The 23084-nt window shown below is 60.5% G+C and overlaps 1 protein-coding gene across 8 annotated transcripts in view; it reads left to right on the forward strand.

Moving 5' to 3' along the window:
- The window catches only part of TIAM1 (TIAM Rac1 associated GEF 1), a 180358-nt gene that overhangs the window by 153619 nt on the left and 3655 nt on the right, over positions 1-23084 (forward strand). For all 8 annotated transcript variants that reach the window (XM_036350041.1, XM_036350045.1, XM_036350043.1 and 5 more), the window contains 11 exons: positions 5021-5200; positions 6909-6977; positions 7221-7346; positions 8364-8472; positions 10363-10542; positions 11745-11863; positions 14550-14658; positions 17410-17468; positions 17837-17939; positions 20652-20739; positions 21462-21634. In XM_036350041.1, coding sequence (XP_036205934.1) covers positions 5021-5200; positions 6909-6977; positions 7221-7346; positions 8364-8472; positions 10363-10542; positions 11745-11863; positions 14550-14658; positions 17410-17468; positions 17837-17939; positions 20652-20739; positions 21462-21634 — 1315 coding nt within the window. The remainder of the gene's footprint in view (positions 1-5020; positions 5201-6908; positions 6978-7220; positions 7347-8363; positions 8473-10362; positions 10543-11744; positions 11864-14549; positions 14659-17409; positions 17469-17836; positions 17940-20651; positions 20740-21461; positions 21635-23084) is intronic.

Here is a 23084-nt window from a genome sequence, read left to right on the forward strand (position 1 = left end):
CCTTCGCTTCTGCTTGTTCAGGTTTTATCTTTATTTGGTTGTTTTGTCAGGCAACCCCAGTTCCATAACTAAAATCGCCTTTTGTGGATTAAATTTCTCGCTTAGGGTATTGAGCCAAGGAGTCTTGGAGACAGGGCCCTAACTGCGTGTTACTAAGACGTGAGGAGCCCGGCTTGTGTAGCCCAGTGGGTTGAGCATCGGCCCATGAACCTGGAGGTTCCAGTTCGATTCCCGGTCAGGGAACAGGCCCAGGTTGTGGGCTCCATCCCCAGTAGGAGGCATGCAGAAGGCAGCCGATCCAGGATTCTCTCTCATCATTGATATTTCTCTCTCTCCCCCCTTCTCCCTTCCTCTCTATCTAAAAATCAATAAAAAACGTATCTCTAATAATAAAAGTGGAATATGCTAATTAGACTGGACGTCCTTCTGGATGTCCTTCCGGATGAAGCCGGGGCTGCGAGGGAAGCCCGGGTCCTGGGTGCCCGCAGCCTGGGGAAGGAAGGCCTACTCTTGCGCGAATTTCATGCATCAGGCCTCTAGTTAAAAAGTAAATAATAAACGAGAGCGAATACCGTTCAGTGCCCCGTATGTAGTGGGCACCGTTCCATGGTAGCTCGGCTCGCCCCCCCGAGACCCCGGGGAGGAGATCCTGTTATTCCCTCTGTTGGTAGAGGACAGTATTGGAACAGAGAAGTTAAGCAACTTATTGGAGCTCACACAGCTCTGAGGTGGCAAACCAGGCCTTGCATGTTAACTGCTTTTCAGAACTGCCCTCTGGCTGGGTGGCTGCCAGCTGGTGGTGAAACCAGGCTTCTGAACAGGAAGAAATTCATTGACCAGTGGGCTGTGAGCCTGTTCCAATGAGGGTTCACTAAGTGCTCAGCTGTTTTCCTGAGACCTAAGCTTTCTGGGTCTTTTTTTTATGATTTAAACAGCACGTGCACAGCTTAACTTTCTTGATTAGGGTTGAATAGTTTTTTGATGCATCTCGTATCAGTGTATAATTTTTCTTGAGAATAAAGTGAAAACTTTTGCGTGTGAACTGCCAAAGTATGGAAGGATGATTTTGAATGCAGCAGGTTGGGTGTAGAAATGAATGAATAATAGATTAAACCAATAAACATCTAAATGAAATAAAACAGGTAATCATTTTTCATCCCGGCTAAATATGTGACAACTGTTGATTTAATATTTTTTGCTGTTTTTCCTAAATGAACTATTTTAAGAAATATTGGGCAGGATAAATGCTGGGGTCCAACCCCAGCAGGTCCAGGGGTCCCCAAAGGTGTAGACGGAGTCGGCGAAGAAGGAATGACACGGAGACAGCGTTCAGTTGATCAGCAGCCTAGCCGGGATCTCTAGCCAAGTTCTGGTCAGGATCTCCAGCCAGGTTCTGTGTCCATGTTCTCTTGCTAGGTTCTCCAGGTTCTCCAGCCAGGTTCTGTAGCCATGTTCCCTCGCTAGGTTCTCCAGCCAGGTTCTGTGTCCATGTTCTCTTGCTAGGTTCTCCAGGTTCTCCAGCCAGGTTCTGTAGCCATGTTCCCTCGCTAGGTTCTCCAGCCAGGTTCTGCCCAGGTTCTCCAGCCAGGTTCTGTCACCAGGTTCTAGTCAGGTTCTCTTGCCATGTTCTATCCAGGTTCTGTAGCCAGGTTCTGTCTCTAGGTTCTTCAGCCAGGTTCTCTCACTAGGTTCTGTCTCCGGGTTCTGTCTCTAGGTTCTGTCTCCAGTTTCTGTCCAGGATCTTTTGCCATGTTCTCTCCAGCGAAGTTCTTCTGTCTCTCGGTTCTGTGTAGGTTCTGTCTAGGTTCTGTCTAGGTTCTGTAGAGCTGTTGTCTTGTTACATCTGTATTTATATCCTATCAATCTCTATTCCAAAGGTTAGGGCGTTTCTTATCTCCATTCCAGGGAGTAAAGATTATGTAGCTTAAGCATGATTGTTCGTAGTTAAAGTGATTAATTACCCGCCTGGCACTTAGTTAAGGGGTTTTATTCCCTCCCTAACTTCAGGGGAAAATCCCTACCTGGGGAAACAACCTTTCTCAGAGAGGTGACCTTGGTTAAAACACATAGTGCCAAGAAGGTGAGCAAACATATTAAGAACAGTATGCCATATATGCCAGGTCCCTTGAAACAGCAAGCATGGACCGGCTCCCGGCAGATAAAGAGAAGGCGTCTTGGAATTTTACGTTTTTATTTTATTTTAAATTTTTTAATTGACTTTATTGGGGTGATATTGGTCAACAAAATTACATGAGTTTTAGCTGTACAATTCTTTAATATGTCATCTGTATATTGTGTTATGTACAGTAACATTGAAAAAATCTAATTTTTTAAAATTGTATTTATTCTCATCATTGTTTTATTTTTGTTGTTGACATGGTTCCAGATTCCCCCATTGGCCCCCGCCTTGCCTCCCTCCTACAAATACTGGGCAGGATGGGCAGACTGTGTGTTGGGATTTTATGTTTTCTAGTTTTTTAGAAATAACAGGTTTTGCTCCGGGCGGCCTCTTGGGGTTGAGCAAGTAGATGGTTGTGAGCTGCTGGGTGGGGCGGCTCAGGAGTGACAGGTCCTGGTGGGCGTGGGGTGTAGCCGGGGCGCTGGCGGCCTCCCTGTTAGCACCTCCTTCCCGGCCGCGGTGTCCCCCCCACCGGCCGCCCCGTCCCTCCCACCGGCCTCCCCGTCCCCGCTTTTGGCCCAGGTTCCGGCCTCTGGGCGGATGCGATGAGCCCGGAGGCTGTGTCCCCCCCCCCCCCCCGCCCCCGCTGTGATTGTTTCCATTCAGCGAAATACCCGATAAGAGTGAGAACATCTTCGTCCTGAAAACCCTTTTGCTTTCGTGCCGCGGCGGTTGCCCGGGAAGGGAAGGGCTGCTTTGTTTGCGGAAAATGGGGAAACAGACTGTGAACCGCGGGGTGCTGGGGGCGCCTGCCCCGCCCGGAGGGTGTCCTCCAGGGGGAGCGTCGGGGCGGGTCCCAGGGCCACACTGCACCGGCGGCGGCTCGGCGGGTCCTCCCCCTGCACTTGGGGGGCCAGCGGGGCCAGCGCAGCATGACCTCGCCGTGACCCCGCGGCGGGCGCTGTGTGGGCGGGGCTGCGGCGGCTGCGGGACCGGGGACGCGTCGCCATGGGAGCGGGCTCTCCCGGGAGCAGGCGGCTGGGCGCAGAGTATTTTGGGAACCGGCGGCCCCGGTGCTGAGCTCGGCAGGTGGAGTCGCGGGGGGAGGCGCCCCATGCTGTCCGCGCTGGGGCAGCACACGCCTGGTCCTGAGCACGGGACAGCCCGGGCTCCGTCCGTCCGTCCGCCCGCCCCTCCGCCCGGTGAGCGCCCGGGTAGGTGGGACCCCAGCGGCGGAGGGTGCCCCTTCCCCTCCTTCGCCCTTCCCGGGGCTCGGGGCCTGGGGTGGGGGGTGCGCTGGGCGGGGGGGGGGGGGAGTGTCCGTGTGAAGTTGCATTTGATTCGCCTCGGACCCCGCAGGGAGCTGCTTCCTTCCTGAGGCGGGAGAGGCATTGTGTTCAGTCTCCCTCCTCCCGGCGGGCGGCGGGGTGAGTCCCCGTGGCGGCCCGGTCGGGTCCGGGCGTCTCCGCAGGAGGCTCAGGTGCTGCTCACTCCATTTCTTCCTAATCGGGGAGGAGGACGGGGAGGAGGTGGATGGAGAAGCGCTGGCTCAGGGAGGTTTAAGGGGGTTAGGGGGGGGGGTGTCTGTGTCGTCCCCCTGGGCCCGTGGGACAGGCTGACTCCGCGTGGGAAACGCGTGGGTCAGCGGGAAGGCAGAAGCCACCGGAGCCCACAAAGCCTCTGCACAGGGCTGTTAGGGGCTGGAACTCGGTCGGGGTGCGTCTCATTGACAAGGAGCCTGGTCCTCGGGCTTCCTCTCACCGGGTGGGTCCTGGCGCGAGGCTGGGAGGCCCCTGGGCACCGGGTGGGTCCTGGCGCGAGGCTGGCTTGCCTCCCGAAAGGCTGTGAGATTCTGGGTCAGGCGCCCCTGTGAGCTGTGGGGTGTGCTCACCTGGGGAGACTCAAAGGGCCGGTTTTAGACCTGAGCTCATGGGGGCGGGAGTGGCCTTGTGCTTTCTTCTCCTCTGGGGACAGCGCGGCCTCGGGGACAGTGCGCCCCACTTCCTCCCGCGTGAGTTCCTCCCGGTGTCGCTGGGATTGCTCTCCGTCCGACAGGCCCATTTCCCGGGGACTGACCGCTGGTCCCTCTCCCGCCGGGGGAGCCGGCTCCTCCTCCGCCGCCCTGCACTACCTTTGCCCCCACTGTGTGCCCGTCTCCTCGTCCCCTCCCGGGAAGTCGGCTGGGGGGTGGGTGCGTGCAGAGCCTCCCAGGGCAGCTCCCGGGTGGGGGTGGCCTCCGTGCTGAGCGGGACGGCTGTGCTGGCTTCTGCATCCGAGGTCACGGCCTTGGCCAGGCTCCGTGGGGAGGGCCCAATGGAGCTGGAGTTTGATGTCCTCTGGCCACAATATGTTTTTGATTTCAGAGGGGCGGGGGGGAGAGAAACGTTAATGATGAGAGAGAATCATGGATCAGCTGCCTCCTGCACGCCCCATACTGGGGATTGAGCCTGAAACCTGGGCATGTGCCCTGACTGGGAATCGAACCCAGGACCTTTGGTGCATGGGATGATGCTCAACCACTGAGCCACGCCGGCCAGCGGGGCCATCGAGAGCATTAAGACGTGCGGCTTGCGGGGCCCGCCCCAGAGGTTCTATTGGATGATCTGGGGCAGCGCTGGGCACCGGGAGGCTCACAGTCCCCTGTGAACCCAGCCTGACCCAGTGGAGATCTGCAGGTCCCAGGGTGTCAGGGCCCAGGATTGGGAAACTATTTATGCAACTGGAGAGGTTGGAATCTTAGAACCCTGACGCCCTAAATGTCCACCAGATCGTCCCAGGCGACAGGAGGTGGAGACGGGGCAGTGCGTGAGCGGGAGGGACACGGGGAGGGACAGAGGTCAGACAGGTTGCCCCGGAGTGCCGCTGCCCTCACCTGCCCTGCTTTCCACCTGTGCTCTGGAGAGCACGGAACAGGGGGCCGTGTCCTGCCGCAGTCCGCGCGAGATGAACCCCAGTGCCCCGAGCCCGTGCCCCCAGGACCCTGGCGGGCCGCAGCCGGCCACCACGCGGCAGCTCACGGACGCCGACAAGCTGCGCAAGGTCATCTGTGAGCTGCTGGAGACGGAGCGCACCTACGTGAAGGTGAGTGTCTGTGCCCGCCCCCTGCCCGCCTCTGTTTCCACCGTTTCTCAAACAGCAGAGCCAGGTCACAGAACCAAGGCAACCTCTTCCTCTCCCGTAGATGGTGGCCTTTATCCCAAATGTTAAGATTTTCTTTTGTGTTTGAAGGGAGCACAGCAGTTCTTATAGCAATTCCCTGCGATGTCAGGGCGGGGCCACAGTAGGTTTACAGCTGTTCCTATGGAAACTACACAATCCTTCCTATATAATAAAACCCTAACATGCAAATTGACCAAACAGTGGAACGACCGGTTGCTATGATGCTCGCTGACCACCAGGGGGACGATGCTCAATGCAGGAGCTGCTCCTGGTGGTCAGTGCACTCCCATAGGGCAGTGGCCGGCAAACTGCAGCTCGTGAGCCACATGCGGCTCTTTGGCCCCTTGAGTGTGGCCATGAAGTTTCAATCGCACTGTACGTGCGTGTCCACACGTGGTATTTTGTGGAAGAGCCTCACTCAAGGGGCTGCAGTTTGCCGACCACTGCCACAGGAGGAGCGCTGCTCAGCCAGAAGCCGGGCTCACAGCTGGTGAACGCAGCAATGGTGACAGGAGCCTCTCCTGCCTCCGTGGCAGCGTTAAGGACCCCTCGGGGGATGTCCGACTGCCGGCTTAGGCCCACTTCCCATGTGGAGTGGGCCTAAGCCTTGCAGCAGGCCTAAGCTGGCAGTCAGACATCTCCCGGGGAGTCCTGGACTGCCAGAGGGCACAGGCTGGGCTGAGGGACCCGCTCCCCCCCCCCCCCCCCGTCGTGCATGAATGTTGTGCACCGTGCCTCTAGTTAATAAAATACACGAATAAACTCTGTGCTTCGAGTACTCACAGCTGTAACCCGACCTTTGTCCCTCCCTGTCCGCCCACTGACTGAGAAAGGAGATGGTGGTGAGCACAAGTGTGGCCCCTCTGACCTGTCTGAGTTGTGAACGCTGCTGAGCTGATACGACGGTGGAATTGAGTTTTGGAAAAATTTATCTTCAAAAGCTAACCCGAGTCCCGGCAGAAAGGGACCAGCCCGTGTCCTTTGTGGTGTCACTGGTTCTGACGGTCAGTTCTCCATCACACGTGTGGCGGCAGCTTTTCTAACAGTTCCTGTGACTGTGATGATGACTTATTCCTGCATACAGTTTAGTTATACAGCAGGTCCTCGGTTACGTGGGAGATCCGTTCCTACGGCGACGCACGCGATTTATGTGAGAGAAGCACAACGATTGGTTACCTCCTGGACGTGCCCCAGCCAGGGCCCAGGCCAGGGAGGAGCCTGCAACTAAGGTGCATGCCCTGGACTGAAATCAAACCCGGGACCCTTTGGTCTGCAGGCTGATGCTCTATCCACTGAGCCAAACTGGCCGGGGCCATTTTAGTCTTTAAATCAAGGGTCAGCCGATTGTGGCCCTCGGGCTGAGGCCGGCCCTCTGCCTGCTTCTACAAATAAAGTTTTATTGGAACGCAGTCCATCCCCGCGCCACCTGCCCCTTTCCTGTTACAGCTGCCGCCTGAGCCCGTGGCTGCAAAGCCGGACGCGTTTGCAGAAAAGCGCGCTCGCTCCTTTAACACGCACCTTCGTGGCCTAAAGACCGGACCGCCGGCCCCTGGAACATCACGGGGTTTCCCCCTTTGGGTTCTTTGTAGACGTTTGAACTCTGTTCACGAGCTGTTCTTTCCGCCCTCAGGACCTGAACTGTCTCATGGAGCGATACCTGAAGCCACTGCAGAAGGAGACTTTTCTCACCCAGGACGAGGTGCCTGCGCAGTCACCTGGGCGGGGGGGGGGGGGGGGGGGCGGCGAGGGTGGGAGCAGCAGTCAGGTCCCTTTCACTGTAGCAAAAGGGCAAGTCACAGCGCCCGAGAGGAGGGGCTCCCGCCCCTGGGGGACCGTTATCTTCATCCGGAGGATCGGCAGGAAGATGCTGAGATCAGAAGCGAGTCGTTTCTGATCACTAACGAGAAAGATGACGTCGGTTAAACTCCTTTTCATTTTCCAGCTTGACGTGCTCTTCGGCAATTTAACCGAAATGGTGGAGTTTCAAGTAGAATTCCTTAAAACTCTGGAAGATGGAGTGAGACTCGTCCCGGATTTGGAAAAGCTCGAGAGAGTCGATCAGTTTAAGGTCAGTCAGTCCTCAGTCCAGGGTGGGCGGGGCGGGCGGGGCAGGCGGGGCGGGGAGGTGGAGGCCGAAAGTGAAATAGAGAGGAGACCACGCTGGCCTCTGCCTGCCAGTTGTGTGGGTTCCTAAGCAACCGTGGTTGTTGTAGTAGCCCGTCCTTCCCAATTCCCTGCCATGTCCATTAGCCAAACTACACGCTGGGACCGGTTCCTCACTCACATCCACACCTGTTTTTATTGCCCGAGTAAGGGGCGTCTGTCTCGAACAAGTCCAGCTCACGCGAAACTATAGAGCAAGCACGTCCAGCTCGCGGCTGGCGGGCCGCAGGCGAGGCCCGAGTGTGACGTGCTTGCTCTGCCGGGCTCTCTCCTGAGGCCTGTTTCACAGGCCCGGATAGAAGCCCCGGCCTCGACAGTCCTGCCCCAGGAGCTGGTGAGGGGCTCAGGTCTGCCTTTTCCGATGCACCGTGTTTCCCATCCACACCCCACACCCCACACCCACACCCACACCCACACCCACACCCACACACACACCCCACACCCACACAGACCCTTTCAACACTGGCTGCCCGGCCGCGTGGCTCAGGGTTTGACCGTTGACCTGTGAACCAGGAGGTCGCGGTTTGATACAGGCCCGGGTTGTGGGCTCGCTCCCCAGTGTGGGGCGTGCAGGTGCCAGCCGATCGGTGACTCTTGCTCATTATTGATGTTTCTCTCTCTCCCTCTTCCTTCCTCTCTGAAATAAATAAAAATGCATTTTAAAAACACAAGTAACACTGGTCTAGAAAACTGGCCCCTGCACTGTAATTACTGAAAAGGCCAAACCCCAAACCCGTTACCCAGGTTTGTGAGCTCACGTGCTTTCGGGGGCTGTTCCAGGCCCCCAGCAGCGGAGGGAGGAGCTGGGACGGGGTGACCGCTGCTGAGCGGGCACGTCAGGCCGGCAGGGTGCCCGACAGCCTGCGGGTATTCCCAGGTGAGCGCGACCTGAACTAGCCAGGCCTCTTCTCCTTAAACCCAGAAAGTGCTGTTCTCGCTGGGGGGCTCCTTCCTCTACTACGCCGACCGCTTCAAGCTGTACAGCGCCTTCTGCGCCAGCCACACGAAGGTGCCCAAGGTCCTGGTGAAAGGTAAGGCCGAGAGGGCGGGTCCGGGGCCAGGGCCGTGGTGGGAGTGTTCGGATGGAGAGCGAAGGGTTGTTGATGTGGCAGCCGACGTCCGACAGCCGCAGATGAGGGCTCAGAAAGGAAAGGCGGGCGTAGCTGGGTTAGCCGTGTGTCGCTTTCCTGATAACGCACCTTCTGTCTGAGCTATTTTGGTCCAGAATTGAGGGGTCACTTTGCAGTTATGCAGGAAATACAGGGTTTAGAAATTCCCCACTTTATTCCTGTTCTCCGTTGATTTCGTTGTCACCCGCCCCATCGCACCTGCCTTCCCGTGGCCTTCCTCCTGCCCTCACCTGCTTCTGCTCCAAGCGCTGTGCTCACGCCTGTCCGTCACGGGCACGTGGTCCCAGTTACTCCCGGAACCGCTCCGGCTGCAGCTGCCTGCACAGAACGGAGTGGGGTTTTCACAGCAGCAGGCGCCCCTCCCCCCACCCCCAGCGGCCCGGGAGGCAGGGCATCTGAGGGTCCCCACAAGGCGGTTTGCTGCCACCTTCACCTGTGGTGGTTGGTGACAGAGAGAAGGGTCAGGGAGGCGCTTCCTTGGTCAACACTGTAACCGACAGGAGGTTGGATTTCAGGGGATCTCGGGACATCAGCCGCTGTCCTCACACCTTCCCCCACACCTCCCCCCACACGTCCCCACACCTCACCCATATCCCATCCCACACCTCCCCCCGCACCTCCCCCCACACGTCCCCACACCTCACCCATATCCCACCCCACACCTCACCCTGCACCTCACGTGGCTGTACACGCACAGCTGCTGGTGTGGAAAGGCTTATGCACGTTGTGCTTTGACTTCCTTTAACACCTGTCACGGGACATGCTGGACCAGGGGGTCTCTGGACCCGACAGAGCCTGCAGTGCGTCTGTGCAGAGTCAGGTGCAGCGGGAATTTAGAGGGAGGCTGGGACCCCGTCTGGCTGTCCGTCCCCACGCGTGCTGTGTCGGGCAAACAGTCCTGTGTGTGTATCCCTTCTTTTTTTTTTTTTTAAAAAAATATATTTTTATTGATGTCAGAGAGGAAGGGAGAGGGAGAGAGATAGAAACCTCAGTGATGAGAGAGAATCATGGATCGGCTGCCTCCTGCACGCCCTCCACTGGGGATGGAGCCTGCAAGCCGGGCCTGTGCCCTGACCGGGAATCGAACCCTGAGCTCCTGGTTCACAGGTTGACCCTCATCCACTGAGCTCGCCGCCGGGCTGTGTGTCAGTTTTCACACTTCACCTGAGCGCTGGCTGTTGTGAGGTGTCACTGTGAGAGTTTCCGAGGTCTGAGCCCCACAGTGAACAGTATCTCCCTTAGCGTTCTGTGTTATTTTTAAACATTCCGTTAGATTCCATGCGGCCCCTGTAGATTGTCTTAATTCGGTCATATTCTTTTGCACCTGAAAGGTATTATCGTTATGTTTCAAATGATCCCTGAAACCATTAGGCTTGACCTACATTTTCCTACCGGCCGCGTGTGTGTGTGTGTGTGTGTGTGTGTGTGTGTGTGTGTGTGTGTTGGGGGGTGTAGAGGGAAGAGCGTGAGGACTAAGTACCGTCTGCTGGGGGACGCAGTGACCGTGGGGCGCTCACACGGCGAGGACCTGCCTCCTCGCAGGTGACGGCTCAATGCCGGGGCGTATGTTGGGGCTGAGGACCAGGAGGGAGGAGAGCAGCCCGGAGTCCCAGTGCACAGGGTTTACCCCCTGGTTCCCCTGGCTCACTCACACCCCGGGGTCTGCCCCACATGAGCCATCGCGCCGGGCTGGGCTGGCTGTCTCCGCTCCTGCCCTCCTCCCGGGAAGGCACCGGGGAGGGAGGCAGGGACGGGAGGAGGTCCGGGCCCCACGAGCTGTGTGCCTCGCAGCCAGGACGGACGCGGCCTTCAAGGCCTTCCTGGACGCCCAGAACCCCCGGCAGCAGCACTCGGCCACGCTCGAGTCGTACCTCATCAAGCCCATCCAGCGGGTCCTCAAGTACCCGCTGCTGCTGCGGGAGCTCTTCGCGCTGACGCACGTGGACAGCGAGGAGCACTACCACCTGGACGGTGAGCGGCCCACGGCCAGAAGCCCTGCCCACAGCCAGTGCCCCGCCCACGGCCAGTGCCCTGCCTACAGCCCCGCCCACAGCCCCACCCACAACTAGAAGCCCTGCCCATGGGCCCACGCATAGCCAGTGCCCTGCCCATGGCCCCGCCCACAGTCGGAAGCCCTGCTCACAGCCCCGCCCACAGCCAGTGCCCTGTCTACAGCTCCTCCCATGGCCAGTGCCCTGCCCACAGCTGGTCCCACCCACAGTCCCGCCCACAGCCAGTGTCCCGCCCACAGCCAGTGTCCCGCCCACAGCCAGTGCCCTGTCTACAGTCCCTCCCACAGTCAGTGTCCCGCCCACAGCCAGTGCCCTGTCTACAGTCCCTCCCATGGCCAGTGCCCTGCCCACAGCCCCGCCCATGGCCCCGCCCACAGCCAGTGCCCTGTCTACAGCTCCTCCCATGGCCAGTGCCCTGCCCACAGCTGGTCCCACCCACAGTCCCGCCCACAGCCAGTGTCCCGCCCACAGCCAGTGCCCTGCTCACAGCCCCGCCCACAGCCAGTGTCCCGCCCACAGCCAGTGCCCTGTCTACAGTCCCTCCCATGGCCAGTGCCCTGCCCACAGCCCCGCCCATGGCCCCGCCCACAGCCAGTGCCCTGCCCACAGCTGGTCCCACCCACAGCCCCGCCCATGGCCCCGCCCACAGCCAGTGTCCTGCCTACAGCTCTGCCCATGGCTCCGCCCATGGCTAGAAGCCCTGTCCACAGCCAGTGTCCTGCCCACAGCTGGTGACACCGCTCACGGCCAGTGCCCTGCTTACAGCCCTGCCCATAGTCATAAGCCCCGCCCACAGCCCGGCCCATGGTCGGTGACCCCACTCACAAGCCATGGACTACCCACAGCCAGTGCCCTGCCTACAGCCCCGCCCACGGCCTATAGCCCTGCCCACAGCTACAAACCCGCCCTTGGCAGATGACCCCGCCTACGACCACCAACCCCGCCCATGACCCCACCCATAGCTCCCATCCCCCCTTTTACCCCTCCAAGGCCGATGTGAGCCCTGCCCACAAAACCCTACACACACACACACACACACACACACACACACACCACCCCCCTCTATCTGCAAGCAAAGCCCCCCGCCTCCCACCCCTGCCGTCGCCCGCTCCCAGCCCGCGCCCCTGTGCCGCCTCTTCATCGCCGCCCTGTCGCCCCCAGTGGCCATCAAGACCATGAACAAGGTGGCCAGTCACATCAACGAGATGCAGAAGATCCACGAGGAGTTCGGGGCCGTGTTTGACCAGCTGATCGCCGAGCAGACGGGCGAGAAGAAGGAGGTAGGACCCGCCGGGGCCCCTGTCCCCACCTGCCTCCCACCCGTCAGGGCTGTTGGCTGTGAAGTAGCCGGACGGGCGGGATTGGCGTCGCGGTGGATTCTGCCCGCGGCCCGGCTGCGGTGTGGCTTCTTCCTCAGCGAGGGTTTCTGAGGAAAGGACGGTGTGGACTCCCGCGGCCCACGGGCTGGGGTGTGGCGTGTGGGGGTAACTGCCGCCCGTGGGCCTGGCTCGCTCTAAAAGCTCCGGGGGCGGCAGCTGCCTCCTGGGGTTGGAACCGTGACTGCTCCGAGCAGGTGCTCAGCGAGTAGCTGTGGAAGGATGACCTGAAACCATGCTTAAGGGATTGCAAACCTGCACACTGCCTGGGCGGAAGGGGCAGGACAGACCCTCCTGGAGGGGCTGGGGGGCAGCCCTGGGCTGTGCCTGCGCTGAGAGCTGATGGAGGCAGGGGACAGGCAGTCCCACTGTGCGCCCGTGCCCCTCCCCCGTCACCCCAGCGTCAGTCCTCCTGGGCTTGCTTGCTGCCTCGTGGGGGTGGGAGGGAGGGAACTGGGGGGGGGGGGAGATTGGGGGCTGAGAGCAGGGGGCAGAGCCCTGTTAGTCTGCACGCAGAGCAACCTCCTCCGCGCGGGGTAGGGCTGTTTCCAGGGTCATTGTCCCCCGGAGGCGAGGGTGGGACGACCGGTCAGTGTCAGAAAGAGGTAAAGTCAGGATGTTTCATGTGTGTGTAGAAGCGAACACACATGATGGAATTTACTTGTGTGCTGCGGCGGAGAGGCAGGTGGGTGAGAGTCATGGATGTGGGGAGGCAGGTGGGTGAGAGTCATGGATGTGGGGAGGCAGGTGGGTGAGAGTCATGGATGTGGGGAGGCAGGTGGGTGAGAGTCATGGATGTGGGGAGGCAGGTGGGTGAGAGTCATGGATGTGGGGAGGCAGGTGGGTGAGAGTCATGGATGTGGGGAGGCAGGTGGGTGAGAGTCATGGATGTGGGGAGGCAGGTGTGTGAGAGTCATGGATGTGGGGAGGCAGGTGGGTGAGAGTCATGGATGTGGGGAGGCAGGTGGGTGACAGTCATGGATGTGGGGGAGGCAGGTGGGTGACAGTTTATTGAAAGTCACACGCGTGGTGTAGATGTGGAGTGAAGGCGTGTGGTGGTGGTTTGTGGATGGGACACGCGGGTTTTCCCCGTGGGAGGGTCAGTGAGGCCACCAGCAGCCTGGACAGGACCCTCTCCTGCCCCTGCCCCGCCCACGCTGCGGAGGTACAGGCCCCGCGGGGGGACGTCTGGGCCCGGCGTGTGCTGGCTTCGGCCCCTCCTCTCCAGGAGACACCGCATAGCTTCTCCGCGTGATGCTGGCAGGAGAGCGTGGGTTCCACCTCCGTCTGCTCGGCGGGTCCTCTCACCCCTGGGCAGAGGAGAGAGGGGTTCGCTGCTCTGGGCTTCGTCCTCATGTCCTTGTAAAACTTCTGTAACGAGAAAGACACCCGCTCGTTAAAGAAAAAGGCCGGAGAAGAACAGCACACGTTCACAACGTTCGGTGTTTATTTTGATGAAAACCTATAAACGTGTTCCTTGAATAATTATATTCTGAAAGGGTCTTGAATGGTGATACTTTGTGTTGAACAAAATGTTCATGTTCTTCTAAATGATTCTCAAGAATTGTTTGTTATTGTGTAGCATTTCCGTGTGGATGAGCCGTGATTCCCTGAAGTCCTGTCGTTGGGGGGTTTTCTTGGCCTCGTTTATTTCGTGCTGTGACTACTTCTGCAGACGTTTTCGATCCTGCGACTCTTCCCTGCTCTGCATTGCTGATTATTTCATTTATTGGGTTATGGGAAAAAAGATTTTTTTATTACATTTTGTTACATTTTTCATGATATGCCAGGTTAATTTTGGATTTTAACAATCCTGAGAGCAAAGGGCTATTCATACCGAAGACTAGAAGGCAGTGGATAGTGGGTTGCAGAGAATTTGGGAAAAGATGAATATGATTCGGGGGTCGGAGGTCACAGGGAAGCAGGGCTCGGGTGGAATTCGGACGATCGGGTGGGAAATCGTCCCGGCGAGGAGCCAGGGGACGCGGTGCCGTTCGAAGGAGCCTCCTGGGCCGAGGTTGTGTGAAAAGCGACGTGTGTGCAGAGCGGGTCTCCCTCGAGCCAGGAGCGCAGAGCCCGCCCACGAGGCTGCGAAAGATGCCACAGACCAACGTGACGACGCTCAGCCCCCTCCCCCCCAGGCGAAGAGGAAAGACACCCCCGGGGCGAGCGGGTGGGAACAGGCGAGGGGAGGGGGAGGGCTGGGCTCCATAGAGCAGCCGACGCTGATCTCCCCGGATGGAGAGGAGGCGGGTTCCTCGTTTTCCTGTAAAGCCTCGGGGAGGAGGGCCGGCCGCTGTGCTCTGAGGGGACTTAGAATCCCCGTGCGGCTCCTGGGTTCACGGTCGACACAACCACTGAGCCGCACGGGCCGGGCTGGTCTCCGTGCTGCGGGGCCCTCTTGCAGGTCTGCTGCTGGGGAATCTTAGGGCCGGTGGGCACCTTTTTGCCGCTGTATTGTTGAAGCTCTGGGGGACACACGGGGAGAGGGGAAACGAGCACGCGTGTTGGAGACAGTGCTCCCGTGAAGTAGGCGTGGCAGTCACGCGTCTGTGGCTCCGCCCGGCTAGCTGACATGTCTGGTCCACAGGTGGCCGACCTGAGCATGGGGGACCTGCTGCTGCACACGACGGTGACCTGGCCCAACCCGCCCGCCTCGCTGGGCAAGTGGAAGAAGGAGCCCGAGCTGGCCGCCTTCGGTGAGTGTGTGTGTGTGTGCGAGGGGGGGGGGGGGTGGCCGCCTTCGGTGAGTGTGTGTGTGTGGGGGGGGAGGAGGCTGGCCGCCTTCGGTGAGTGTGTGTGTGTGTGCGAGGGGGGGGGGGGGTGGCCGCCTTCGGTGAGTGTGTGTGTGTGAGTGTGTGTGTGTGGGGGGGGAGGAGGCTGGCCGCCTTCGGTGAGTGTGTGTGTGTGAGTGTGTGTGTGTGGGGGGGGAGGAGGCTGGCCGCCTTCGGTGAGTGTGTGTGTGTGTGTGTGTGTGTGTGTGTGTGTGACTGTGTGTGTGTGGGGGGGGGGGGCGGGCTGGCCGCCTTCGGTGAGTGTGTGTGTGTGTGTGAGTGTGTGTGTGTGTGTGTGGGGGGAGCTGGCCGCCTTTGGTGAGTGTGTGTGTGTGTGTGTGGGGGGGGGGCTGGCCGCCTTCGGTGAGTGTGGGGGAGGGGGCTGGGGGTGGGGTCTGGCTTAAATTTCAAAATAGGACCGTCCCTTTCCAAGGCGCCGTCGATGACAATAAAGTCAGTTACAGTTTTGAGCACAGGCCACCCCCATGTCACAGACTCCGCGGCCCCAGTACCCAGGCCCCGTGGCGCACACGAGCGGCCGCTGTCGGGCCTCACAGAGCTGCGAGGAGCTGAAGGGTCAGCTCAGGACTCCGAGTCCCGCAGGCGCACCCCTTGGGAGCTGGTGTGGGGGTCCCAGACCGTGAAGGGAGCACTCACGTTGGGCATTTTGGCCGTCATCCTGGGAGTGAGGCAGGCCCACCGGGGCTCAGGAAGCGTCCGCTGCGGGCAGAGCGGCTCCCGGGGCGGGAGGTGGCCCCGCACAGTGTCTGGTGTTGGCCTGAGCCCCTCCTCTCAGGAAGTGGTGGGCTGTCTCCTGGCACGGACATGGCTCCGCCCCCGCACCTGCATCTCGCTCCCAGAGCGGCCGTGCCCGACGCTGATGGCCGGCCCCTGTGCAGGAAGAGAAGCAGTTTGTTTTTTAAAAATATTTTTTTATTGATTTCAGAGAGGAAGGGAGAGGGAGAGGGAGAGAGAAACATCAATGATGAGAAAGAATGCACGACCCCTACTGGGGATCGAGCCCGCAACCTGGGCATGTGCCCTTGACTGGAATCGAACCTGGGTCCCTTCAGTCCGCAGGCCGACGCTCCATCCAGTGAGCCACGCCGGCCAGGGCTGCTGTTTAAAAATATATTTTCATTGATTTCAGAGAGGAAGGGAGAGGGAAAGAGAGAAGCATCGATGATGAAAGAGAATCATGGATCGGCTGCCTCCTGCACACCCCACACTGGGGATTGAGCCCCCATCCTGGGCATGTGCCCCGACTGGGAATTGAACCGTGGTCTCCCGGTTCATAGGCTGATGCTCAACCACTGAGCCACCCGGCCGGGCAGGAAGTACTTTGTTTAGGCTTCTGCCCTGAGGGTGTCAGACGTGCCTTTGGAGCAGTCCAGGGAGTGAGAGCAGCCTGAGTGTCAGGGTGGGAGTCAGAGGAGGCGGAAGGAGGTGTTCGCAGCCCAGGAGGGGGGCACCCTGGCCCAACCCTGTGAGCCCGCACGGCTGAGGTAAACTGAGGCAGGCCAGCAGCCTTAGAGCCATGGCAGTGTGCCTCCGCGGTGTGGCCGCAGTCACGTGATGGGTCTGTGAGACCACGGCCGGCGGGAAGGTCAGACATCAGGGCCCGTGGGAAGGCCGGTGGGAAGGTTGGGCAGCAGGGCCCGTGGGAAGGCCGGTGGGAAGGTTGGGCAGCAGGGCCGCACTCAGTCCTGCCGAGCTGCATGGCCGCCTGGGGAGGGAGCTGCAGGGAGGGAGCCGCAGGGAGGGAGCCACCCTCTGCCGTCTGGGACCCTGGAGGAGCCGGTGCTGTGAGGTGGGAAGGGTGGGGGCAGCCCAGGCTGGGGCTGGGGGCAGTTTCTTTGCGCTTTAAGGCGTGTTTTCCTGCCGTGGAGATTTGGATGGACACTGGCCCCTGTGACGGGGAGAGGAGATGAGCCAGGTGCTCTGGCTCGGGGGCCAGGCCTGAGACTCCGGACGCCGCTCCCGCCGAGGTTCTGTGTGCGCCAGACTGTCCCCCAGCTGCTGGGCCGGCCCCCGCGATGCCTCGGGCTGGAGGGTGAAGAGCGATGGGCGGAGTCGTGGTCACTGAGTGGGGACGGGCGGGCGTGGCTGGAGGGACGTGATGGGTGACGGTGCCTGGCTCCCCCGCCCTCCACCCCGTGGGGAGCGTGGGACACCCGACCCCCTGCCCTGAGGCCGGCGCTGGGGGGACGTGGGATTGCACTCCGCTTCCTCTGCTAATGTCCACGCCGATAAGCCTGACGTATCAGCCTGATGGGCATAAGTGTGAGTCTCCTTAGCGGCTGCATCATCATCATCATCATCATCATCATCATTATTATCATCATTATCATTAAAGGTGTTCATATCCTCCCCCAGCCGCCCACCCACTCCATTGTTGTTAAATATGGCCTCAGCTGTCGGTTAGAAATGATGCCCCGGTTAAATACCCTGTTTCCCCAGGAGCTTCCTGTCGGGTGGGGTGGGCCTTTCCATCCGTTTGGGCTCCGGAGGCTTTGTCTCGGCAGGTGTTTGAGTGTCTGGGATGTGAGGAGGAGGGAAGGTGGGGGCCTTGGGGTCTCGCCGTCCTCCTAACCGTCGTGTTCGTCACCACGAGTAGGAAGCCGACAGGAAACCCACGCCGCCCGCCGTAACCGCCCTCTTTCATCTTCTTTCCAGTCTTCAAAACGGCCGTGGTCCTCGTGTACAAAGACGGCTCCAAGCAGAAGAGGAAACTCGTAAGAGACGCCTGCTCCCCACGGCTGTGGGCTTCTCCGGGCGAGAGAGGTTCTGCCTTCGCCAGGCGGGAGCCTCCTAGGACTTGCTGCTTTTCCCTCTTTGTTTTTGTTTAATGTTGCTAAGGACTCAGGGCAGTGCCCGCCTGCCGTGGTCCGAGTCTCCCACACTGTCCCCCTCCCTGTCCCCCTGTCCCTCTGTTCCTGTTGGGCCCCTTCCTCCTCTGTGCTGGGCCCCGGGACCCGGGCTTGGCTGGCAGAGTTGTTTGTGCCCCTCGCTCTCTGCGGTGGGTCCCAGGGGGTCGGGTTCTGGAGAGGGGGTCCGGTCCAGGCTGGAGCCGGTCCTCACGCACTGCCCCTCCCTCCTGCAGGTCGGATCCCACAGGCTCTCCATCTACGAGGAGTGGGACCCCTTCCGGTTTCGGCACATGATCCCCACGGAGGCGCTGCAGGTCCGCGCCCTGGCCAGTGCAGGTAGCTACCGTGGGCGGGCGGGGCCCAGGTGCTGCGTGCCCCTCTCTCTCCACGGCCTCCGATTTCCCGCTGTTTACTCACCGCGAGCGAGTGAGGGAACCCAGTGAACGGGAGCGGTGCCTTCAGTGCGGGCCCAGGGGTCCTGCCGCCTGTGGCTTGTATTCGTGCCACAGGGACTCACCTGAGTAGCACTGAGCCCAGGAGCACAGTCCACGGAGTAACTCACGTGCCTTTTAATGAGAGACCCCCAAAGACTCCCAAAGCACAGCAAGGCCATGGGGGGGGGTGGGAAGAGAGAAAATAAAAATAGAAAAAGAGACCCTGGAATATATTTCCCCCCTACACACACTCACACACTCTCACACTCACACACACTCAGTCACACACACACACAGTCACACACACACTCACACACGTTCACACACGCGCACACACACGCGCACACACACTCAGTCACACACAATCTCACATAGACACATTCACACACACACACATTCACACACGCACACACACTCACGCGCACTCAGTCACACACACACACACACTCACAGTCACGTTCACACACGCGCACACACACTCAGTCACACACACTCACACACTCCCACAGTCACACACACACACAGTCACACACGTTCACACACGCACACACACGTGCACACACAGTCACACACACTCACACACACATTCACACACACACGCACACACACACACACTCACACACACACTCACACACTTCCCCTTTGTGTCAGCGTGGAGGCTTTGGAGTCAGTTCTTTCTCTGCGATCCAGGCAGCAGGGAGGTGGGGTGTGGGGAGCAGCGAATACACTCACTTAGGCAGTGCCTTCCGCGCCTGCGAGGTGCTGGCAGCGGGTGTGGGCTCTGCCTGGGCTCCACCCTGGGCACATCCTCAAAGGAGCACCTTGGGGGTCGGCGGAAGCTCTCAGGTTACCCTGATGGTAAAGAGGCTGGGGAGTGTCCTTGGCAGGGGCACGGGGACCAGGGTTTCTGTGTCATGCGTCCGACGTGAGCCCGGAGTTCTCAGCGTCCGATGGGTGGCCCTCGCCCTCTCCCTGTTTGTACCTGTTGTCACGTCCATTAGCCGTAAAGTTGCTCCGATCCTCAAACCACCCCCTCGTCCAATAGTTGGTAAACCTCAGTGACCCCCAAACTGGCTGGAGGCAGCTTCCTTCCCGGGAGCTGAGCGCAGGCCGCGGGAACACTCACTCTCAATGCCAGGTTGGGCACAGGCGTTGGGGAGGGTGGTTTGCCTTAGAAGGTTCTCTAGAGCGTCCGGCTCACAGGTTTCCCTCATGCCTTTGTACTGTTTGATTGTTGAACTGATTGATGCGTGAATCTGCGGGAGCCTGTGCGCAGTAGGTCTGCAGGCAGCTGTAATAATGTTTCCGCTCTGGGCCCCCATCCTGGCGCTGCCTGACGTGTCGGTCTAGGTTGCGGATTACCGGCTGTGGGTTTCCTTGTGCCGGGTGAGGGGGAGGCCTGTGGTTGTGGCCAACGGCAGGTCTCGGCCAGGGGTTCTGCTGTCATGAGAACTAGGTGCACCCAGCCGCCCTTTGGAGGACAAAGCCGTTCTTGTGATTGGACATTCCATTCTCACCCTTTTTCTCATTCCATCAAGTTTGAAACCATCAAGATAAAAGCTTTTTTCTTTTTTTAATGTTTTAATTGATTTCGGAGAGGGGAAGGCAGAGGGAGAGAGAGAAACATCCGTTGGCTGCCTCCTGCACGTCCCCGACTGGGATCGAACCCAGGACTCTGGTGCAAGGGTTTCTCTCAGCCGCTGAGCCATGCCAGCCGGGCACAGCTGTTTTTATTGAACGGAGCTATGGAGACCAGCCACATGCCCCGCGCTGTGAAACACAGGCCAGTGGGTGTGAGCATGAGAACGTGGAAGCCTGGGCTTTGTCTAGCTGGGGAGAGCCCGTGAGACGCCCTGCGAATGCGTCCGGGTTGGGGCTGAAGACTCCGCCGGAGAGGGTTTGGGACCTGGTTCTGAGCCACGGCTCGAGGAGGACCCCTCCCGGGCTCAGGCTCGGCGTTTGTCATGAGTTGTTCCCCCACAGACACTCTATCGGGGACGCCAAGAGATGCAGCATTGCAGGCTTATACCATAATAAACAAAGTGATGTGGTGTTACAGGCCGAGAAATCACCTGAAGATACAGCTGCCCCACCTTCTCGGCACACCGTGTGCCTCAAGAGGAGTGGGCACCCTGTGGGCCTGAGAAAAGGAGCCTCACGCATCCCCAGGACCCGCTGGCTGCCTGTCCCCGGCACTCGGCCTGCTCGGGAGCGGGAACCTGGCCCCCGCCCCCCCAGCACCCCAGCCCAGCCCCACAGAGCGAGGCCTGTGAGATCCTCATGGGATCCAGGCTTGGTCTGTCCAGCTGATGCCCGACAACCAGTCACTTAAATGAAACGGTTCAGCCCGACCTGCCTGCAGCTGGAGGGCCAGTTCTCAGCCAGGGAGATGGGCCGCCTGCCCTTCCCGACCATCTAGGGGGTTTGCGGCCGGCAGTTCTCCAGGCCCCCCTGTCTCAGCCCTCCTGACCTGAGCACCGTCTCTGGGCGCGGTCGGAGGGGAGCCCTGTGTCTCCGCGGCTCTGCTCTGTGCCGTCGCTCGCCGAGCTGGGAAACGTTCACAAAGACGCCAACCAGCCCTAGACGCACCCTCACCCGCGCCTTTACCCTCCAGATGCCGACGCCAGTACCGCGTGCGAGATCGTCCACGTCAAGTCCGAGTCAGAAGGGAGGCCGGAGCGGGTGTTCCACCTGTGCTGCGGGTGAGCCCTGTGCGCGGAGGGCGGGTGTGGGCTTGGCATCACTGCTCGGGGGCGTGGCATGGGCGTGGCTATGCAGATCAGAGGGCGGAGTTTGTTTACTGTTTAGGGGGCGGGATGTGGGTGTGACTGCAGATCAGAGGGCAGAGTTGGGCGTGGCTGTGCTGCACAGGGGGCGGGGCACGGGTGTGGCTATGCAGATCGGGCGGGTGGGGTATGGCTGTGCTGCACAGGGGGGCGGGATGTGGGTGTGGCTGTGCAGATCAGGGGCGGGGCATGGGTGTGGTTATGCAGATCAGGGGCCAGGGTGGGGTGTGGCTGTGCAGATCAGGGGGCAGAGTGGGGTGTGGCTGTGCTGCACAGGGGGGGCGGGATGTGGGTGTGGCTGTGCAGATGAGGGGGCAGAATGGGGTGTGGCTGTGCTGCACAGGGGGGGGCGGGATGTGGGTGTGGCTGTGCAGATCAGGGGGCAGAGTGGGGTGTGGCTGTGCTGCACAGGGGGGACGGGATGTGGGTGTGGCTGTGCAGATCAGGGGCGGGTGGGGTGTGGCTGTGCTGTTCAGATGCGGGGCGGTGAGCCCCAGCCATGCAAACAGCTGGGTGGGACTTGGAGACTGGAGCAGACCTCTCTCTAACCCTGGTCCTCAGGGTTTGCTTGGCGGCTCCTGATGACGTTCGCAGTCCCTGTGCGGGGACAGTCTCCCTAACACCTGTGACCTCCACAGCTCCCCCAAGAGCCGCAAGGATTTCCTGAAGGCCGTGCACTCGGTCCTCCGTGACAAGCACCGGCGGCAGCTCCTCAAGGCCGAGAGCCTGCCCTCGTCCCAGCAGTACGTCCCCTTCGGAGGAAAACGCCTGTGCGCGCTGAAGGGGGCCCGGCCAGCCATGAGCAGGGCAGGTACTGTGGGCATGCCGGCCGCCGGGACCCCGTCACCCCCGCGCCACTGTAGAGCCGAGGGAGCTGCCGTCCTCGTCGGCGAGACGTAGCCCTGGCCGTGGGGCTGACACCGCGGTTCCCGTTGTGAGGTCCCCGCCTCGCCCAGGCTCCCTGGGGACAGCGCTGTGCGTGCCCCTTGAGCCCCCTCGGGCTCCCCTCCGTCCCTCCCCCTGGCCGCCCAGCCTGTCACCCGCAGGTGGAGCCGAGTGCCTCTCCCGTGGAGGCCCAGCCGGCCGGCGGGATGGGGTCCCTGCTTTGCATGGCCGCCAGCTCTGTCAGCGGGAGTGTCGCGGCTCAGCACGGCTCGCCGACCTGAGAACGTGGCAGCTGGTGACCCGCGTGCAGTGCTGCCCGTTCCCAGGGAGGTGGCCACGTGCAGAGCCGATGACCTGCCAGGCTTGCGCCCCCGCCTGTGCCGGCAGCTGTGTCTGTAGCTCGGTGTCCGTGTGGGGCCGCCCTCGGCTGCTGCTGGAAAGAGGGCCATAGGGTTTAAAGGGTCTGGAGCACAGGTTCCTCTAGGGCTGGAGTGAGTGCTGCGGGCGATAGGCCCCCGTGAGTGGCAGGCGGAGAGCCTCTGGGTGGGAAGGTGTTTCCCTGACACAGGTGTTGGTGCCATCGGGTGTTCCCAGGGGATCACCCCTTTCCTAAGAGGCAGCCAGGATTTTGCAGGGAGGTGTCCAGTAACAGGCTTCCTCTGTGTGTCTGGAAGGTGTCACCTCTGTCCCGCTCACCTGCCTGTCCCCGTGGGGTGAAGTGGCCCCGGAACTGTGAGTGGCGAGGTGCTCACGACACAGCCTGCGGGGCTGCACGCAGACCTCACCTCCAAACCCCTTCACTTAGCGGCTGCCAGGGCAGTTACCCTCAGTCTGTCTCACCCATTGTGGTGCGGACCAGGCAGCGCCCCCATGGCCCTCGGCGTCGTGCGCACCCCATGCCCACAGCTTCCCACGGGTCCCCGTGTTAAGCCTCGCCGGCCCGCCAGGGAGAGCTTTTCCTTGGAATTGTCTCCCTGCCCCCAGCCTTGCCAGGGAATGTGTGGTTAGGACAGGAACCTGCGTCCCGGCCCAGGAAACCCCGCCGTCATGGCCCCCGGAGCCTCAGTTTCCTTGGAAGGTAAACACTGTGAGTCTAGGACACGCGGAGTGCTCCTGTGAGACCCCTTTGGAAAGAAAACAGCCAGCCCACGCCCTACCTGCTCCTCACCCCAGGAGACCTGTTGCTCGAAGCTCCTTGCTGTTGTCAGGATGCTCACCTTAGACGTAGAAAAGGCGCTTGAGCGGTCAGCACAGCACCGGTGGCCAGAATTAACCGCGGACACAGGAAATACCCAGCCAGAGCCCCTCCCCAGCCCCCTGGGCCTCCCCAGCCCGTGGGCCAGCTGGGTGGTCACGTGTCCTAATTAAGGAGCGGG

Source organism: Myotis myotis, unplaced genomic scaffold (genome assembly GCF_014108235.1).
Source record: "Myotis myotis isolate mMyoMyo1 unplaced genomic scaffold, mMyoMyo1.p scaffold_m19_p_2, whole genome shotgun sequence".
NCBI classification, from domain to species: Eukaryota; Metazoa; Chordata; class Mammalia; order Chiroptera; family Vespertilionidae; genus Myotis; species Myotis myotis.